General features: G+C 38.3%; 1 protein-coding gene across 1 annotated transcript in view; it reads left to right on the forward strand.

Annotated features, from left to right (window-relative positions):
• GRAMD2B (GRAM domain containing 2B) overlaps positions 1–21,552 on the forward strand; it is a 43,010-nt gene that overhangs the window by 14,459 nt on the left and 6,999 nt on the right. Inside the window, exons 2-11 of the mRNA XM_018086125.1 lie at positions 9,881–10,003; positions 13,373–13,460; positions 13,777–13,843; positions 14,805–14,908; positions 18,130–18,225; positions 19,214–19,285; positions 19,415–19,495; positions 20,186–20,297; positions 21,000–21,122; positions 21,335–21,422. Coding sequence (XP_017941614.1) covers positions 9,881–10,003; positions 13,373–13,460; positions 13,777–13,843; positions 14,805–14,908; positions 18,130–18,225; positions 19,214–19,285; positions 19,415–19,495; positions 20,186–20,297; positions 21,000–21,122; positions 21,335–21,422 — 954 coding nt within the window. The remainder of the gene's footprint in view (positions 1–9,880; positions 10,004–13,372; positions 13,461–13,776; positions 13,844–14,804; positions 14,909–18,129; positions 18,226–19,213; positions 19,286–19,414; positions 19,496–20,185; positions 20,298–20,999; positions 21,123–21,334; positions 21,423–21,552) is intronic.

Raw genomic sequence — 21,552 nt, forward strand, 5'->3', positions numbered from 1 at the left:
TTTGTTGTGGTACAGTTCAGCCTCTCTGTATTGATGTGATGTGCTGAGTTCCTGCATAGGAAAATACAGATAATACATTCTATCCCCTTATGGTTACAGCATAATGTCCAGTTACTGAGTGTAACTTAAAGAAATGAAAAGGCTGGGCCTTGAGAGTCTGAAAGGTATGGAAGGTTTTAGATTTTTTTTTTTCCTTTTGGAGCAAAAATGCTTTGCATATACTGGGGAAAATATGCTACTGAAAGCAGTGGAAAATGCTTGCAAGCAAATTGTGTACTCCTGGACAAAGAGCGAATGTGATTTTTATGGTTTGTTTGTATGAAATATTATTCTACTGTAACAGATGTTTCCTAATAACTGTTTATCAGTTGATAAGTTAAAAGAAAATTGGCTGACCTGTGCATAATCGCTATTCACGAATTATTTTTTTTCTTGAAGTCTCTTACTTCAGCGAAATACAAAATGCAGAGCAGAAAGGGGAGATTGTTTATTACTGATTCAAAGTTTTATTTCAGCTTTGATCCAGGTTAACTTCTTTCCGGTAGCCAAACTTCTACTGGTTTTTTTGCAAAGGGCAAAAGGTGTAGATGTGTCCTTTCAGTGGATGAAGATATTAATGTCTATTAAGTATCATATTTTTTAATTTTTCCCTGGTAGTTCTTCTTATTTTTATAGCAAAAATTGTAGCATATGATCTATGAAAAGAAGGATAGGCTTGCAAATGAAACATTTAAACTTGAAGTGTCACAGGAAAGGTTTTCAACCTAGGTAACCTCCATTTGTTCATGATGATGTTTTTTAATGCCTTCTATTTTTTCCTTTCTTCCCCCTGTCATTCTTACTTTTTTCACTTTATGTGCATGCTTAAGTTATAAAAGCAGCTTTTTAAAAATAATTGTTCCATGTGTAAATGCATGATGTGCATCTGAACAATGTTTTCTTTCTACCCAGTTGTCTCATGTGGCTAACCTGAAATATTCCCAAATGTGCTGCATTTACTGGTTATATGCAGTCTGTGAGAAATGCTTGTTAGGCAACTACAGATAAGCTTTGGGCAGCAGGATTTATTGCTGGTATTTGACAGGTGATGCATAAACATAGTATCAGAGTATTGTCTTCATACCACTATCTCCATAAATGTTGCAGTCATGTGGTTAGAAAATATGTGCTTATCTAATGATACCACTGCTGGGGTTAGTGATCTTCTTGCTCTGTACATAGCTGTTGTCAAGTCCATATATATCCTTGTAAATTAATCTTTTTAGACTTGTGTTACTCTTATACCATAGAGATCTTGCGTTTGTTCTAATGTTCTTTACAGACCTCTTTTTCAGTAATTATTTTAACTGAAATTCATAGGTGCCATTCTGAATCCGGCTAGCAAAAGCCTCTTCAAATGTTGTCATGGAATTAATTTCACTGCAGATAACAGGAGTATGGTAGGACAAGTGTTTCCCTGATTCTTCACTTTTTCTTTGAGGAGAAACTTCTTACTTTATCTAGACGATCTCTGAACTACCTCAAAATTAGAGATTATATTTTCTTGCCAGAAGGCTATAATTATTTACAAGTATTTAGAACACCTCTTTTTCCTTCCAGGTAGTGCAAGGGGGAGTAAAAGATTCCAGGAGGACCTGGGCAACTGCTTCTGGCCCACCCACTGTGTGGGGTCCTTGTCTCATCTTTGTAAAATGGCATAACATCTCATGCTGGGATGATCATTACAGCAATAGAATCAAGTACTGGGAGGTGGGACAGTTGAATAAAAGGGGTTGTAGGGGTATGTACAAGGAGAACACAGTTGCCTTTTCTTAATTCCCTGGTAACTGAGCTTCAGTGCTGTACTGAAGTATTCACTTCCTTTAACTAAACTTCTACCTGGCACTGACTGTATTCTGCCTTTGTCCTTGAAAAATAGCACACTAAGGTTAGGGAGGTTAATAAGGTTCCAGAAAGAGTGGCAGGAAATAATATGCAGACTGCAGATAGGCAGCAGGGAATTTCAGCAGAGTAGGGAATGTAGAGGCAGACTGAAGCCTTCATCCTCTGTGGATAGAATGGAGAAGCCTTCTCATTACCTGACTATAAAACAGCAGGTCTGTACATCCACTATAAAACCAGCCATACCTAGGCATGTCTTCTACAAAGACCCATTCCTGCAGGTGCCTCAGCTTAGCCCTCTGGGATAGACCACCTAGACAAAAGACTTGATGGTGCTTTTGTAGCTGCTATCCGTGCTGCACTAGTTCAAAAAAAAACATTTAGGTTTTTCAGCCTTCTTCTGGACGAGAAGGAAGGTTATAATACAAAAGTTCAGTAAATAACGTAATTTTATATATATACCTACTTGTTTTTGTGAAATTTTAAAATACATGTAAGCATGCTATGGCCAACATAGGAGAGAGTGTGTTTTGCCATGAAGGACAGTGTGTGGCCAGTGGAAAAGTTTATATTGAAGAAGGAGGCTTTCAGAGCATTCAGGCTCATTGTCCTAGTGACACAGAAAGTAAAGTTCAGCTGGCCTTAGCAGCAATCTGGCCACCACATGTCACATCTGATTCTAATAAGGCTGTCTTTTTCCAAGACTTTGGAAGGAAAATGGTTTGTTATGTTCAGTGTCACTGTCAAAGGCACTGTTGCAATTAGTGTTGGTTAGACCTATTGTTGGGAGCTGGTATTTCTTACTGTGAAACAGTAGCTTTTGTATTAGATTATCTACATTGTCCTGGGCTTTCCCATGAACACCTAGGCAGGTCTGTAAGAAAAATCATAGACTGCAAATACAATAATGGGAAATTCAGCATTGCCAGATTCTTGGTGAACAGTGAGCCTCCAACACTGATTTTACTTTAGTTCACATCTGTCCTTGATGAAACATAAAAATGTACTCGGATATTCCTTGAAACTTCAAATTTTGTCTTCTCATTTACTGTTCCATTTTAAACAAGGAAGGTGTGATGAAATAGGGTGGATAGACACAGATGTTCATTTTCATCTCACTTAATGTTTTTCATTTGGCCTTGTTGTGCACTGTTCTTCCTGGGGAACCTTAACAAAAAAGGTACATCGATATGTAGAAGCAGAATCTATCTTTAATACACTTTTCACTTGAAACAGGGAAATCTTATTAATGATTATGGATTATCTGTTATCAGTGCCAGTTCTCAACAAAACTGCTGCCTGATCAGCATCCTTTTCTTTGTGTATAACCTATTATAAGAACCAAAGTTATTTTTTCTTGTGTACATTAATTAAAACACGCTATGTACTGCATAGTAAGTCGTTAGTTCTAGAAGTGCCATAACACAGACATTGCTGGTCAAGTGATTCATGGCAGCTTCACTTTTTATAAGCAGAGAATGGAAATAAAGTGTTGGTAAGATTGCTCTCAGACTCTGCTTTCATTTCTGACTGTTCTGCATTCTTAATAACAATTTTTAATATAATTGCTGATGTCTTTTTTCTTAATCCTATTTCAGTCTGATGTAACTGCTTAATTTTTTTTGAAAGCACAGTTAATGCTGGAAAACTGGCAGAAAAACATGCCTCATGTGGAGGCATATTGCTCTGGAGTTCTTCCTCCAAATACCAGAGATGTAGCTTCAGGTAATGAGGCCAAACCTTTATGCTTATGCTCTTATGATCACGCCTCGTTTGCAAAGATGCTTGTGTTCTTTCACAGAGATTTGTGGTGTTTCTGCCTGACTTAAGGAGCAGCTCTGGTTGATAGATGTATTGAACATATGAATTGTATATAGGTATAGTATTTGTCTTTTTTGTTGGATTTGGTATAGAACAATTGGTAGACCGGGCACTTAAGTGCCTTTGCCCTCTTTTCTACACCTGGAAAATTGTTGTGTGCTAGATTTGTCTATGCTTTTGTTCAGATAAATAGTTGTTGGCCAACCTATTGAAACTCCCATGAAAACTGCATCGTGGGAATGTGTGGAGTTGAGTGAAGATACATATGAGAGGGCTCTTGCTTTTTGGAGTGGATATATGAAACGGAAACTCATGAAAAGACAAGAGAGCTAAATGGCTTGTGTTCCTGTTCTAGTGTTGACTTAATAAAATATCTTGTTATAGTGTCTCTTGTTTCAGAGCACAGGGAATTCTTCTGGTTTGTGTTTGGTTTTTTTTCTATGGAACTTGATACCAGTCTGGTTTTGATTAGACAGGGAATACAGACAGTTAATAATAGATGGTATTTAGAGCAGAGAATTTACATACTTGCTAATGACGTCCACAGTGTCACAGTGATCTTGCTGATGTCCAAGTGGTAAGGCAGTGTGAAACTTGATCTAGTTATTATGTGAAATGTCTTTTCAGCTGGGGAGAAAAACCTGACTTCCTCTGTCTTTAAAAGTGTTAGAGGGGTTTCTCTTCAGTATTAACTCAAAAATTTCATTCATGTTTTTAATAAAGATATAGCAACACAGATATACAAAACTACTCACAAGTGAGTAATTGTGTTCCAAGAGAGAAGCGTGGAATAAAGCACAGCAAGTATTTCTGAAATTAATTACCTTCATGTATAAAATTAGATTCAGAGTTTAAGGTCATCCCTAACAATTGGGTTCGTTCCTCTTTTGGTGGCATCTGACATCAGGATTCCAGCTGTGCCTGCAGACATGTTTCATCCTAGAAATGCATACGGAAACACATGGTGTGTATGCATGTTTGCCCATCCATATGCCTGTTTTATACACTTAATGTGCAGCTGTGTAACTGCCTCCATTTTGCCGTGTTTGACTGATCTCATGAGAAGAGAATTAACCTGCTTCTTGAACAACCTGAGGTAGTTAAATCTCAGTCTGGTTCATACCTATTCATATTAACAGACCCTTCATGGAGGGTTTTACATCTCCACACACATTAATGCTTTGCTGCTCTCTGTATTTGGTATAAATACATCTGCTGGCTGTTTGTTTGGTATACAAAAGACAAACAAAATACTGTACTTCAGAATCAGCTGTTTAACTTCCTTCAGACTTCAGCCTTAAGTATAAGCTGTGTCCTAAGTATATGGAATTATATAAATACCAAATTGATACATTATGGCCATCTTTAACATCTGTTATAGCAACTGTTAAGCAGCTCTCTGGTCCTGTGTGATTAGGGTAGCTGTAGATAGTTTTCTGCCTTTTCTGATGGTTTGGTGGTGTCAGTGATAGTCAGTGTTTGACTTTCCGTTTACGTGGTAAAAGTGGTACTTGGTCTTAGATTAAATCATGACATTATTTTGAGGGCTTGTTTTGAGGAGATGTCTTTTCTCACATAAACAGTGCTGTGTGCCACCTAACACTGGAGCATGGCTACAGAGCTACAGGAGGCATTTTGCTTCAAGTGACCAGACTGTACAAACAGACAAAACAGACAACACCTAAGTCCTCAGCTTGTGCACTTCTGTTAGTTTTTCCAGTAGGGAGACCACTATGCTCTAAGAGGACAGCAGGAGAGTTTACTGTGGAAAGGTATTTTCTTCAGTCCAGGTGTGAAGTAATGGAATTGTTTATAGTATGAAAGCGAGCTTATCAGATAAAGCACTCCAGAATCTAATTACACATGCAAAAAAAATTTGTTCAGACTGGTGTGGCATAGAAAAGATGTTTAGTGGAATGATATCTTCTGAAAGAAGACTTAAGACTTTAGTCCTAGTACAAGGTAATTTGAGATGACTGCTCCTCTATGATGTGATAGGAAAGTCAGTGTCTAGGAGGAGACCTCTGACCTGCAGTGTGCTTAGCAGAATGTCCTTTCAAGCACTGGTACATTTCATCATACCCTCTTGCAGTCTTCTCTGCTTGAAGCATGTTTTTGGTTATGTCTCCTGGATTACTGCTTAGATCTCTTCATCCTGCTCATTCTCCTCTGCTTCCAAAGCCTGCCCTAGTCTGTTATCTTGATCACAGTCTACAACTTCCTTGTGAGGGGAAGAGGATGAGTAGACACTGATCTCTTCGGTCTGGTGACCAGTGACAGGACCTGAGGGAATGTCCTGAAGTTGTGTCAGGAGAGGTTTATGTTGGATATTAGAAAAATGTTCTTCACCCAGAGGGTGGTTGGGCACTGGAACAGGCTCCCCAGGGAAGTGGTCACAGTACCAAGCCTGACAGAGTTCAGGAAGCATTTGAATGATACTCTCAGGCACATGGTGTGATTCTTGGCAATGGTCCTGTGCAGGGCTAAGGGTTGGATTCAATGGTCCTTATGGATTCCTTCCTTCAGAAGATTCCATGGTTTGGGATCCTTAAATATTTGGAGTCTCTTCCTTTGGCTTTTAGTTTCTGATTAGAGACCAGTGTCAGGGAGTAAGAATAGCTTAAATAACACTATCTCTTAGCATTTGGACCTTTTACACTGCTTTGATTCCTTTGTCAAATCCTTTTGGTCTGCCGAGTAAATCCAACACAACTAAGGGATACAGAATTTCTTTGTGATGGATATATTCACCCATGGTGTACAAGCATGGTTGCAGACAGTAGGGGAGAAATCAATTCACACTACTGGTTGATCATTTGCGGTAATATAGCAGTCTAACTGCTGTTGCAAAATTAATACTTTTGTATGAAAGAAACAAAGCAGAACAACAGGGCTTCTAAGGTAACATGATGATTGATATGTATGCTGCATCCCCAGAAGGAAAGTTGCACCAACTCTGAGTCAGCTTTAAACCTTAGGGAAATTCTGGTTTGGCTCCAGTTTTACAAAAAATTGAAGTTGTAGCTAACTTCTCTGGTTATTCAACAGGCCTTTCTCCTCCTGCGAAACTGATCTGTAATTTGTGGACCAGGGGACTGGTTTGTCACAACTTATTGTTGCTTCTGAACTTTTAGACCTTTTATCAGGTAGACCAAGTGGTGTCCTGAGAAAGCTTTGTAGAAGGATTTGTGTGGTTGCAGGGAATTAAAGACAGTAACCACCATACAGTTCTGGAATTTTTGGTATTTTATGTATGCCTGAGAAGTGTTTGTGTCTGGTTCTGTACTGGCTTGTCAAAGACAACTGTTGTTTATTAAGGCTCACTTTCCAAACTGCGGCCTATGATTTTTGTTCAGTGCTTTTTACTCAAACTCGTTTGGAAGGGAACAGGGAAAAGTTTATATTTTAGATTACTGTGTTTAATTTTTTTTCTCTAGAAAAAAATCCCATTAATATGGTACATTATAACATTCACAGGGAATTTGAATTTTTCTGGTCTGGGAGAAGATTAATGCCAAACAAGAAAACCTTTTGAAGTTCAGAAAATTTTATGCAGTATAAAGAACTTTATGCACATCTGCCAGCAAGTTTTTGTTTCACAGAAACTATTCAGATCAGAAGAAAGGAAGTTCCTCTGACTTTTAAAATATATTGATGAATAATGTATTTTTGAACTTCATTAGAATGAAACTTAGTCCACTGCCTTGGTTTATGGATTTCGTAGCACTTTCCCTTAAACACAACTAATGTTTATAATAACTTGCTTGGATGCAATGTATGATCCCATAGTAAGTATAGGCCTTGGCTTTGAAAATATTCCTTGTGACAGCTAGAGATAACTTTTCTCTTTTTTTTCTTTTAGATGTTATTTTGAGTGGGTTTGCTAGTAGTACCAAATGTGCAATATATGTTCAATTTGAGAAACTTTCTTTTTCGTATCAACAATCCTGATGTCTCTAAGTCTTTTTTCTTTACCCTGATATTTACAAATACAGTTCTTTTATGTGCAGCTACCACTAACAGTTGTAGTTAGCGTCACTTGTTTCTTAAATGCTCTTTATCTAATTTTTTTTATGGATTCCTGACTTTTATGCTCTTTTTACAAAGCATTTATGAATACTGACTCACGCATAAAAATGTAAGAACTGCTTTAAATTACTTGTGACTAGATAAACAATATTTTACTGGTTTTAGAAAAGGAAAGGAAGATTTAGGAAGGAATGATCTTCTCCAGAAGGTCAGCTAAAATTCTTCCACCTGCTAAGTGCTGTGTGAAGCTGTAGTTATCAGAAGTTTAAGGACAAATCCTTAGGTAGATTTTCACTATGAGAAGAAAGCATATAGGAGTTAGGGTGAAGGATAGACATAGTGAAACGATGTCAGATAGTAGAATGCAGCCAACTGCTACTGCCATTGGCACATGTTACATGGGTGAGTCTCCTCACATCTGTGTTTGTGTACGTTGTCACTGTTCTCAGCTGCAGAAGACACCTCGTGAGTTAGCTCAGCATTTCTAAACACAGCTGTCAGTAGGACTGACATGTTGAGATACCCAAACTTTCTGCCATCTGAAAGGAGCTAGATGGAATGAGTTCAGACAGTAAAGATTCAGGAATAGTAGAAGTCAGTGGGGAAGACAGATAGGATAGAACAGGCTCATAGGTTTACCTGTGAAGCAGGGATTCATTTATGGATGAGGGAAAAGGAATAAGAGTAATAAGTAAAAAAAAGCATTTAAGAGTAGCAAAGCATCTAACCATGCTGACAGGTGTAAGTAAACACTAAAACTTGTGTTATAGGTTTTTTTGAAAGTTATTTTTAATACAGAGGTGTGAGACAGGCCACCTGAATCAGTTGCATTGCCAGGTAAGAGTAGCAGGCTGCCCAAGGCAATGATGGGCACCAGTCAGGCTTCAAGCCCAAGCAACTGCATCTTAAAACCACTGCTGTGTTATGTAGTCCTATTCACTTGGGAGTTTCCATGCTGAGCTGCTCTTTTGAAATACATGTGTGACTGAAGCTGATAATTTTGCCTCATCCTGTTCCTTATCCCACTCACATCTGATATTCTGTGGCTGCCCTTGGAGCCCAAGGATTTGGGGCATAGATTAAATCAGTCTGAGAACCTCTGTTAGCAAAACTTTTGTCTTAGTAGGAAAAGAAACTGTTTGTAGTAAAGACATTGTCATGTGATGGCTGTGGTGTTGCTGTAAAATGACAGGAATTAAACATTTTAGTGGAAAGCCTCTGTAAATGGGGTCATTCAAGCCAGGCATTTAATTAGTGGGCAACATAGTTTGGCTTTGTTCTTTGATACTAAGAGCATGCTTGAGTCTTTCTGAGGTGTCAGGTTTCCACAGGCAGATATTTGTATATATTTGTCATGTCACTTTAAAGTATTGTCATTTTTCAGACCCAGTTATTAATGACAGTTTTTTCAATCTAAATTTTCTGAGTTAATAGTTTATTAGAAAATTATGAAAAGGGAAGCCAGGGAGAGGCTCTGATGGCACCTCTCTCAGCCTTCAGACTCTAGTTCCTTAACATATATTTCCGAGGCAGTGACATGTGATGTGAAAAGACAATGCACTGTGGTGGCAGTGCTGCTTTTGTAAAATAAAACCAGTGCTTTTTGTACTTGTAGGGGAACCTTTATTGTAAAAATTCTGCATGTGCACTCTCACAGAAGAGGTAAGTTAGAGGCAAAATAGGACCCATCTTCCTCTTGCAACACTGAACCACAAATAATCTGCTAAGCACTAGATACTGTCATGCAGGATGTTTTTCTCCCAGCTTACCGATCAAGTTAATTTCCATTAGTCATCTGAGTCTAAGTACCGAACATGGAATGCATTTTTCCTAAACGAGACATACTCTTTGGAACAGAAACTAGAGCTACAAATTTTATGAGCGCTGAAATATCCATGGCAGTATTTCAGTTTTCCTCTCTTGCTGAAATTCTAGTACTGGAGCTAAGAATACTGTTCAGATGCATAATACAGTCAAGTCAGTAGATGAAGACTTTTCGGGACCTTAATCTAAAAGATATGTCATAATTTTGTTCTTTATTATGTGCTGTATTGCCAATATGTTGCAGTGGCATTTGACATCACTATGAATCCTGCAATACACATCGCTATCTGGATTTCTAATTATTTGTTTATTTTTCCCTCTGCAGTTCAGATGGAGAAAATGGAACAGACGAAAAGAGAAAGGCAGGAAAATTGCCTACTGTGTTGCTGCAGACCCCCTCCAGTGAAATGGAGTATTTTGATGATCGGAAAAAAGTTGATGTTGCTAGGTAATGTCAGAAATACTGTCACTTTTCCTCTGGTCAAATTATTAGAACAGTTACAACCCATTAAAAAAGCTAGACTGACTAGCAATATTTATCAGACATCCTACTTGTGGGTTAGGTTGCACACTGTGCAAATAAACAGGAGTCAGCCGCACTTTCCAGGGTTGCTCTGTTACCCAACACAAGCAGTCAGAATAGTGGGAATTTAATCTTTGAGCTGGTTTATTTTCCCTGTTCTAGGAAAAAATACATTGCACTGTTTGTTGCCATTGCTAGTTACATCCCTTTCACAATCAATTTGACAGGCAGTCAAACTGAGCTGCAGTTTGAGTCCTGGCCTGTTTCCAGAACACTTTCATGCTGGAATATTGATTGTCCATGGTAAAACTATGACATAAGTTTTCATTTTAGATTCTCAGTTCTATATTGAAATAGGTTATTGTAGTGTCTCCACAGAAACAGTCATTATTACTTTGTTGGAGAACTGGAATGCATTTTAAACTCTACTAAAAGAAAACTAAGTAATACTAAAATCCCGCTTGAATGGTTTGCACACAGCTTTTGCATCCTTTCCACTTTGAAATTCACTGAGCAGTGAATTCAAAAGTCAGTGGTCAACCTGACACTGTGGATTTGATCACAAAGCAAATATTTAAAAGACATCACTTAATTTCATGAAGCATCTTTGAGGAAAAGGTATTTGAAGGAATATGTCATTACTTTTTTTTCCCTGAGTCCTTCTAGTGTTACCTCTCATAATGTAATTGATTGTGTTTGGTGAGGGGTAGGCATGAGTTTTTTGTAACTTGTGCTTTAGATAAGCACAGAAATACATGTGCACATGTATTTCAGTGTTTTCTTCTCTGAGGAACCACCTGAGATAATGCAGCCACTTCCCCTCTTATCTAAATCAGTCCTACTATACAATCTCTTTCTAACTGCGTCTCCATTATACTTAGGGTTTCTGTTCCTCTCACCCTTAGAGATTTTATTATTTCTGAACCTCTCAAGTTTAGGCAAGTAAAGAAGACTTGTTATGCAGGATATGGTGCAGTAATAGAAACTTCTCACAGAATCACAGGATATGCTGATTTGGAAGGGACCCACAAGGATCACTGAATCCGACTTCTGGCCCTTCACAGAACCGTTCCCAAGAATCACACCATGTGCCAGAGAGCACTGTCCAAACGCTTCTTGAACGCTGTCAGGCTTGGTGCTGTGACTACTTCCTTGGGGAGGCTCTTCCAGTGCCCAACCTGGGTGAAGAATCTTTTTCTAATATCCAAGCTAAACTTCCCCTGACACAACTTAGGCCATTCTCTCAAGTCCTATCACTGCTCACGACAGAGAAGAGATCAGTGCCTGCCCATCCTCTTCCCCTTACAAGACTGCAGTGAGGTTTCCCCTCACTCTCCTCCAGACTGAACAAACCAAGTGATCTCAGCCACTTCTCATATGGCTTCCCCTCAAGGCCCTTCACAATCTTCGTTGTCCTCATTTGGACACTCTCTAATAGCTTAATATCTTTCTTATACTGTGGTGCCCAAAACTGCCACAGTATTCAAGGTGAGGCCGCCCCAGTGCAGAGCAGACAGAGCAGGTCAATCCTCTCCTTTGACTGGCTGGTGATGCTTTGCCTGATGTCCCCCCCAGGACACGGTTGACCCTCCTGGCTGCCAGGGCACTGCTGACTCAGATTCAACTTGACATCAGCCAGGACCTCCAGATCCCTTTCCATGGCACTGCTTTCCAGCATCTCATTCCCCAGTCTTTCTGTACACCCAGTGTTGCCCCACCTCAGGTGCAGAATCTGACACTTTCCCTTGTTGACCTTCATACAGTTGGTGATGGCCCAGTCCTCTGATTTGTCGAGGTCTCTCTGCAGGGCCTCCCTGCCTTCGAGGGAGTCAACAGCTCCTCCGAGTTTTGTCTCATCTGCAAACTTGCTTAGTATCCCTTCCAGTCCTGCATCCAAGTCATTTATGAAGTTGTTGAATAGCACAGGGCCCAAGATGGGGCCCTGTGGAACCCCACCAATGACAGGTCACCAGTCTGATGTTACCCTGTTCACTGTTACCCTCTGTGCTTGAACCGTGAGCCAATTGCTCACCCCCCACATGATGTGTGTATCCAGCTGTGTACTATGCATTTTGTCCAGAAGGATCCTGTGAGAGACAGTGTTGAAAGCTTTATGGAAATCCAAAAAGATTACGTCAGCTGGCTTCCCTTGATCATCTACGTGAGTTACCTTGTCATAAAAGGAAGTCAGGTTTGATAAGCAGGAATTTCCTCTCTTGCAGCCGTGCTGGCTTTGACGAAAAACTGTGTTGTCTTTAAGGTGTTTTGCAACACCTCCTGGAATAATCTTCTCCGTAACTTTACGAGCACCTTTCTTTCCCCATTGTATCTTTAGCACAGCATGTTCCTCAGGTCATTCAGTATAAGAGTCCTGTGATGTGTTTTTACTTCTGCTCTTCAATCTGTAACTGAAGGCATCTAAAAAAGAGCTGCCTGATTTTTATAGTGTGTTGATATGCATTTGTTCTGTGCTAAATAGCTCTCAGAGGTAATGTTCTCTTCCTGATTTATGAAACAATAAATCTGTTTTTCTGAACAGTTTTTCTGAACAGTCCAGGCCATTAATTACTCCTTTATAAAACAGACAAAACTTATTTTCCCAGCCATCCACAGAGACTTTCCTCTGTACTTGTTCTTCCCTAGAGTTGTATGATGAGTTTTTTTGTTTTCCAGTATAAATGCCTAGAGCTGTACAGGTACAGCTTCCTATACAACTGGCACTCAGAATTTCGTTTAATCTCCTCTAGGGTTGCTGGTTATCTTAATGATTTCATTACGCTACACGACACAGTTCGTAGCCATCCTCTGACTTGTACATATGTGTTTCTTCTCTGTTGCACTTTCAAATGAGCTCACTTCCTGTAATACACATTCATAGCTTTCCGCACACTGCCTTTCACTTTCAACTACTAAGTTTTATCTTACTTCATCGTGCATTAGTAAGGAATCTGCTTAGTATTAGTATTTCACATATTGCCAAGAAACAAATTAATGTGAAGCTAAACACTGTAATAGCTAATGCACTAAGTTGTAAATTGTCTTGACATTTTTTTACTTTCTTACAAGTAAATAATTTAGAATATCTCTTCTAAATTAAAAGTCCACCTTCAGGGGGAACTGACATAATTTAAGAATAAGATATACTCCTCTTTAGTTCTGTGTAATTCTTAATGAATTAGATAATAGTTATTTAAAGGATTAATATGTTTCATGGAAAAGCACATCCTGTTGGTAGCATACGAAGACTAATGAACTGAGGCCAGGCTTATATCAGATGCTTTTTTTAATCTTCAGGACAAAGAGCAGCACAGATAGTCCAGTCCTGTCAATGGATATCAAGAGTGACTCCAAGATTGAAAGGAAAAAACGTGCCTCAAATCAGGTAGGGCAGAGAATTTACTTGTTTGTTTACATATGTTAAAAATAAACACATAACTACAATGAGAGGCCTTTTGTTTAGCAATATTATAGTTCATGGTTGTATAATGGTATAGGTTCCTTTTGCATCAGTGTGTTAAAGTCTGGGTAAAGCAGATTATAGAGTTAATAGCCACACAGAAAAACAATGAGGATTTATTGTAAAACAAGTGGGCAAAATGAGAAGGTATGGGGAGACCAGGAAGTGGAGCAGGTCACTGGATTGTCAGACTGTCTAATAAAGTATGTGTCTTTTGGGTGTGGGGCTTTTTGTTTTTTAGCTGAAGGCAAATGCACACTTTCATAAGCTGTTTCTAGATGTTCCCATTGATGAGCCACTGAAACAAAGTAAGTATTAATCCCTGTGTCATTGTTGGCTGTGGATCCTAGATAATGTAGTTACCCAACAACTGTGGTGCTGTACAAGAGGAACTACCTACATTTTAAAAACCTTTAACTCCAACTGCCTAGAGCTTCAGGGCCTTCATCTACATGCAATGGCCATTTTGATGTAATCTTGCAGATCTTAAATCTTTGCATTTTGGGCTTGTTTGGGAATAGTAGCCCACTTTGCAATACTTAGCAGAGTAGCCTAGTGCAGTATTTTTTGGTACTGAATCTTCCTTACTAAAGGCACTACTGAGACAGCACTGGTCAAGTGATTATCTCGAGTTTTTGCTGTCGATGATGCTTTGATACTTAAAAACACTAATACGGAAAGGACATCAAATGTTTAAATATTGTGCTGTTGCCCGTGGTACTTACAACAAGGGAATTCTACATAGACATTTATAACGAATGTTTCTTAAAAGTAATACAAGGAAGGCAGTTTACGAGTGAGAAGTGGTTTGCTCATGTCTATGCCGTAAAAGCAGTATTACTTTATGTGGGTTCTACCTCTGGTCATCTAGTTTAGACAACTGCTATAGAGCTAGAAGTTTAAAGCTAAAACTTTCATTAAACCCTTTACGTTTAAGTAACATAGTTACCTAAAAGCTAGTCAAAAAGTTTATAGGAAGCTAGGTGGTAGTCTCTCAGAAAGGATTTTTGACTTGTAGAGACCAGTTGCATGTTACTATTCATTTCAGTCATTATTCTTCAAATATTTTGAGCCTAAACTTAGGCCTGTGACATATTCTGAGCTTGTCAGTGTCAGTTAATCATTGAAAATTTCAAAGTTTGACAATGTTTATCAAAGGTATAAATCTAAATATATTATGGCTTTGAAAAAAAGAACAAAACAAAACCTGAATTGGCTTGGCTTGGGTTGTGATTACCTTGAAGATTATAGAGTATTTATTTGTTTCAGGCTTTACCTGTGCTCTGCAGAAAGAAATTCTGTACCAAGGAAAGTTATTCCTTTCTGAAAACTGGATTTGCTTCCATTCCAAAGTTTTTGGTAAAGACACTAAGGTTAGTAAAATATTTATGTATGGAACAGTAATGCTATTCTTAACAATTTGTTCATCACCAGAAGTTCAAATTATTATGCAAGACTAGAATACTAATATTTCTAAGTTTTTTAAATACAGTCACTATTTAGAAGTGATGGCCAAAATTCACTCTAGAACTGGAGCACTATTATCTTTATTAGAGATTGAGTCTCTTGCTTAAAGACTTTCTGTCTGAAAAAAAGCCTGATGAAAGGAGAGGATCTGACAAGCAGCAGTGAGGGTGTTGTGAAACCTGTGTAGCACAAACTGCAAAAATGTCTCTCTTGGGGTAAGTATGTAAAAGAGGAGGAGAGGGAATAATGAAGGCTGCAAAGTATTAAGGACTCCAAGACTATAGTTGGGGAACTGGGGAGAAGAATCAACATATTTTAAGGCAGTTAAAGAGGAAGAACTAAAACTGGCTTCTGACTTGAGTGGCAAAGCTCTTTGAAGCATTCTTCTGTCTCTCCCATTCTGCATAAATAGAGAACAGGGAAAGAAAAACAAGTTTGCAAGGGTTTTACCTGTGAGCCTAGTATGCAGAGCAGAAATGAGATGTGAACAGTTGGGAAGATCAAAATTTAGTCTTTGTGACCCACCTAAGGTTCAGTCCCACTGTGGTAATGATGTGCATATAGATAAAAATAAAGAACACAGATCTTTGCAAAAATATCTGTGCTCTGGCTCTGTTGATTTGGAGCTTTTGGAGTGATTTTGTTTACATAAGCTGCTTTTTTTTGGCTTTTATTGGAAAACAGCTCAGTTCACTTGAAGGATTTCTTTGGCTTCTTTCTTTCAGGTGCATCTCTGAACAAAGTTCCTGGTTAGATCCAGTGAACTGGATGCTGAAGTCAGTTTAGGGATTGAGATTACCTTATTTCTCTGCTGTCAGCCATTTTGATAGAATATCTGTCTTTGAAAGGACTTTAAAAAGATGGAATAGTTTTAAAGAACACTTGAAATTATTAATGGCACATTGTCCATTAAAATTGAAGCTGCTTTACTAGCAGCCTTCTATTCAGCATGAACAAATGTGACTAATTCCAACTGTGGAATAGCTTTCTAAATTCAAGCTAAGCTAAATGTTTACAAAATATGGTAGAACTGTACTGAAAAATAGAAAAACCCAGAAAAAAAGAGGCAGAATAACAGTGATGTAGTACTAGGAAATTATCTTTGTCAACAGGGTTTCAAATGCAGGAATATATACATAAATATATATATATGATGAAAAGTGAAAACATTTCACAAGATAAGACAGAACAGACAGTATTGTAAATGTGACTGTAGTAAGATTCCAAAATATTCAATTCCAGGTCTTGTTTTCAGAAAACAGTATGGGGAAAATTAAGAATGAAGGGGATAGTCCTTATTGTTTACTTAAAGCTTTGTCCAGTTTTTAGGAATACCATCGACAAAAAAAACCAGGAAAATCATTAATACAATGAAAATTAATGTAGTGGGAGAGAGAGGAGGAAATAAAGCTTGACAGGAAGAAGAACATTCTTAGCAGTCAGATACACTGACAAAGTCTCCAAGATGCAAAGCGTCTATTGCTTAAAACTTGTAAAACAATTTAAGCCTCATGATAAAATGTTTGTGAGAAATAGCAGATCTACATGTTCTAATAAAACTTTTTACATGAATTCTACCTGCAGAATTTTTTTATTGAAAGCTTTGGTGCAGGGAACAACTATGCAAATCAGGAATTTTGAATACACAGTGAAGACAATTGTGCGTATTCAAAAATAAGAGATTGCTTTGGCAGGATTGAATAGGCTTTGACAGACATCACTTTCTTTCTGGGTAGCTCTTATTTGGCTATATGTTGGCCTTGAGTCTTTTTTGAATTTAAATATTATCTTACATTTTTAAATTGTTTTCCAAGTTGCTTGCAGGTTAACCTTGTATTCTGAAATAATTATTACTTGAGATGTGAATAAAGTAGCGATAAAGCAGTGTGTTTACCCTTTCAGTCTAATACATTAAGCGATAAGTAAATGCTTAATCCCACTGAAGTACACTTTAGTCCTGATTACAGTGATGTTGTCCATCAGAATAGCTTGCAGTATCATCTCTGATTCAAAGCTCTTGGAGGTAAATTGTGAACTGACATAAAAAACTTGTAAGCTGGGTTTTTTGTAGCTTGTAGTAGGATTTCTGTTCAAACAGTATTTGGCAGTCTCGTAACCAGCCTATTAATACTATAATATATTTTTTGTTACCTGGAATAATTTTTCATTTCATGATTTTGTGTTACTGTTCTGAACAAAAGTTAACAAGAATCTGTGCAAAGAGTAGCTTCATTCTCCTCTAGTAACATCTTTTTAATTCAGTTCTGTGATTGCTCTTTGAACAATCTACAGACACTTTAAACCTTGTTTCCAAGTTTCTCAGGTGGTTGTGACAGTCTGTGCCAAAGGAATTTTTAACAGGATCTGTACCTTAATCATGTATATCCAGGATTATTATATTTGCCTAACTCTCTAAGTCTCTAAGCTTTTCAACTGAGCATCAAGCCAGATATTTGTTCCTTTGCAACATGAGCTTTACAAGAAAAGCCCATGCAGAATATCTAAAGTGAAATCCTCTGAAACATTGCAGATGTTAATTAAGCTAATGGGGTTGGATGTAAACACAAAGCAGGAGTGAAGATTGAGAACTTTGCAATGTAAATGTAGTCAAGCCTCGTTGGCACACACGGGAATCAGTTTAAGTCAGAGAGTGTGTGGATATTGGATCTTTCAATATTGCTGAAGGACAAGCTGTTTACTCACCTGCTTGTTGCAGATCTGCAACTGGGGAGAAGACTTTTGTGTTCACTCTTCAACAAGCTTCTTTTGTCTGATGTGTTCTGAAATGTTTGGTTTCTAAACAAAGAAGCCTAACTCTAAGACTGGTGTGTTCTGCAGATCTACAGTGAACTAAGCCTATAGTCTTGTGAGACCCAGAAGGGATCAGGAAAGGAAGACACAAGCAGAAGCCTGGATTAGCATTTCATAATAGCAGAAGTAGTTAAGAAATAGTAATAATCTGGAACCATACCTATTCCATATGAAATAATAGTAATCAGGGATGTAGTGGAGAAATCTCTAAGAGGGTCTGGCTTATCACAGTTGGTAGGCTGCCCCTTGTGAAAGATTGTACTGCAGATTTGTGTGCACATGTTGGGATTCGAACACTGCTTCAATCTTGTTTCAGATTAGTATACCTGTGCTGTCAGTGACACTGCTGAAGAAAACCAAAACTGCCCTTCTTGTGCCAAATGCCCTGATCATAGCGACAGTCACAGATAGGGTAAGTACTGGTAGAGGGCAATGGTATTGCACCCTACCCACTTTCTTTTTTTTCTACTTTTTCTTTCTCCTTACTTACCAACAGTAATATGAAGGCATCTGGAAAGTACCAAGTGGCCAGTTAAAAAGCTATGGGAATTGGTCACATGTGGGCATTTAGAGTCAGAACCCTGAGGGATCTGGTTTGTTTGGGAATGATTCTAACTTCTTCTGCCTCCTCTCTTTTGACAGGCAAGGACAACTTTTTTCCTGTTACTAATTTCCTGTCTTTTTTTCTTTGGATCTGCAGTAAATAAAGCTATATAGAACTTGGTGAGAAAATAAAAAAAGAACCACGGAATCTCTGTTTGCCACCTGTTCTCTGTAATCTTTCACTCCCTATTTTCCAAGATTGCTGTCATAGCATAGAGGGAACTGAAACAGCTGGGTCGGGAAGTGCATGCACAAAAGGTTACCTGCCTTGGCAGATCTGACAGTCTTCTTTCATTTACTTGTATCTCTTACCTAACCAGCCATACCTCAGACACACAAAAACCAGTTGCTTACAGTGATATTCAGGAATAATAATTGCATCAGTCAGTTGGAAGTGTGATTAGCCTAAGAGCAGCTTTAGAACCAACATACTTTCGTTGTACAAATATTTTGTGGGTACGGGAGACTGTACACTAAAAGCAAGTTTTGGATTTGGGATTTTGTTTGTTTGGGGGTTTTTAAGGGGTAGGTAAAACACAGCATGGAAAGTGTTTTTAAAAGAAAGAACAGATCTGGATTATGCTCTGGTTCCTGCAGCAGAACATGGTAACTTTTATGTGCCTGTTGTGATTAACCTCAAGTCATAGATTTAGAAGAAGTGCAGGTTTTTCCTGCTGTACTAAAGTTCTTGAAAGTAGGTACTTGACTTGCAAAACCACTTGTCAGTTTTATTTAAATAAAAGGAAGCTTGCAGTGTGTACCTTTTCTTAAGCAATTGTTGAACTTTTGTTTTTCAGTACATGTTTGTCTCCTTACTCTCCAGAGATACCACCTACAAGCTGTTAAAATCTATCTGTAGACATCTTGAGGTAAGTACTAGTGGGAGTGAGGAAGTACTAATGGCTGTGTAGCTTTGTGTTCTTTATTACTCCCTTTCTGCTGTTAAATACCAGGTAGTTTCTGAGTGTGTTCCTGTTAACACTGCTGCTTTTTTTCAGGATACCAGCGTAGGCAACAGTCCAAATCCCTCTTCTGCAGAAAACAGCTTCAGGGTTGATCGTCCTACAACCCTCCCCCTGGTAAATGGTTTAGAAGTTTGTTCTTTTATTGCATGGCATCTTTGTTTGCAAGTACTATTTATAATCTCTTACGAAAGGAAACTGATGGAAATCATGACATCTGCTTCTCAAACTCCATGATTTTTTAACATTAGAAAACACTTGGAGCAATTAGCATAGGTGTCGTTTGAACTGATCACATGCAGTATATATACATGCATGTGCTTTGGATTTATCCCAAGGTTTGTATGTTCTTCATATCTCTGTTTTGCAATCAGGTTTCACTGTACTCAAAGTTACTTCATCATCTGCCATGAATAGTTTCTAAAGTGTTTCTAGAAGCACTCCTCCCTCTGTAAGCTTGTTCAGACACATGAAAGAGCTGTGTAGACTCATGTGATGACCGGAATCTAAGTCTACTAATGCCCATCCTGGACTCTCCAGTTTGTATAACTAAGCAGTCTGACTTTTATACACAGACTTAATTTCTTTACTTAAACAAAGGCAGGGGATGAGGCTTGAATTCTGGTGATCTTATGGATCTTATTTTTTTAACTTGATGTCAGCATCTTGATATCAGAGATTATTCCTGGTTAAAGAGTTTTAAAGCTTTAGTTTTTGGTTCTAATTGCAGAGAGAGGTTGAAGGAAATTAGATTGCTTAGATTTAGAACAGGACTGAGCCTTTTTGTGATGTTTTTCTCCCAATCAGGATTTCAATGAAGATTATTCTGATCTGGATGGAATAGTACAGCAGCGAAGACAAGAGATGGAAGAGTCCAGCAGCACAGGCTCACAGACACCAGAGCTGGAATGCTTCCAAGGTGAATGGGATCATGGAGCCCCAAGAAAATGAGCATGGCTTAGCTCTCAGTTATGCGCCTGTAATCCCCTTCTGATATGGAATCTACATTCTCCACAGTCCTGGAGAATTATGTGATTTTTGAGGTCTTCCTCAAGTCCCCAATACCTGCATTTTTCTTATTTCGTTACCCTTTGCAATCCACATTCAGGCAGTGACTTGGTCAGCAGCAGATCTCAGTTGTCATTACTGCTTCCAGTTGCTTACCCATACTAGGACAGATACAATGTAGGAGCTGTTCCTGCTTTGAAACACAGAAGAAAAATACTTAACACTGCTGCTTGCAATCTGCTGTTGTCTCAAGTTGTTCACCTAATTAGCAGTAATGCTGTGTAGAAACTCACTACATATAAGTTAAATGAGTACAGCAGTACTTGTTTTATGTAGCCCATGCTGAATGTTCCTTCATGAGTTGCCATCTTTCAAAGGATCTGGAAATATACAGGCAACATACATTATCCCTTTTCAATCCAGGTGCTTGTTTTTATTTTGTGCAGAATTCATATGTAAACTATTCCAAGGATACAAAAAACTGCTTTGTACCCAGTGACAGAAATGAACCTTTTAAAATCATCCTCTTCCCCTACTGCTTGACTAACTTAAACTACCAGCAATTTCCCTTGACTTCATATTTCAGCTTTATTAAAAATCTTACTTTTGACAGATTATCATGTCATGGAAACACAGACTCACTTGAAAGTTTCCAAGACTGACACCAAGTCTGTTCGTTCAGATGCACATAATAAACGTGGACCTGATGGAAAAGCCCGAAACAGTCCTCGAAATGGTACGGAATCAAGGGCAGACTCCATCAGCTGGAGTTACTTGAGATAAGTTTGCATAGTTATGACAGTTCACATAATTTGGAAGATCTCTGGCTTGGTTTTCCCTCTGTTTGTATTAGCTGTTAGCTAATTAGCATGTATTAGCATGCTTCAAAACTGTTTGTATGCTGTGGTCTGCTCCAATCAAAGTAACATTTGGTTCTTTTCCTTGCAGGCCATTCTGAAGCCTTCAGGTTCTTCCACAAAGTGAAGTCCCAGAAGCTCTTATCTCTGAACCACGTGCTTGTGTTTTATGCAGTTGTGTAAGTTAGCAATTAACACCAAGATTGTCCAAATATTAGGATTTTCTTACATTTACAGAATTGATATAATCTAAGCTTCACTGGAAAAAGGAAAATTATTGGGAATTGTGGCCTTTATACTTTTCAGAAA

This window comes from Manacus vitellinus, unplaced genomic scaffold (assembly GCF_001715985.3).
Source record: "Manacus vitellinus isolate BGI_N305 unplaced genomic scaffold, ASM171598v3 scaffold_9_pilon, whole genome shotgun sequence".
NCBI lineage: Eukaryota > Metazoa > Chordata > Aves > Passeriformes > Pipridae > Manacus > Manacus vitellinus.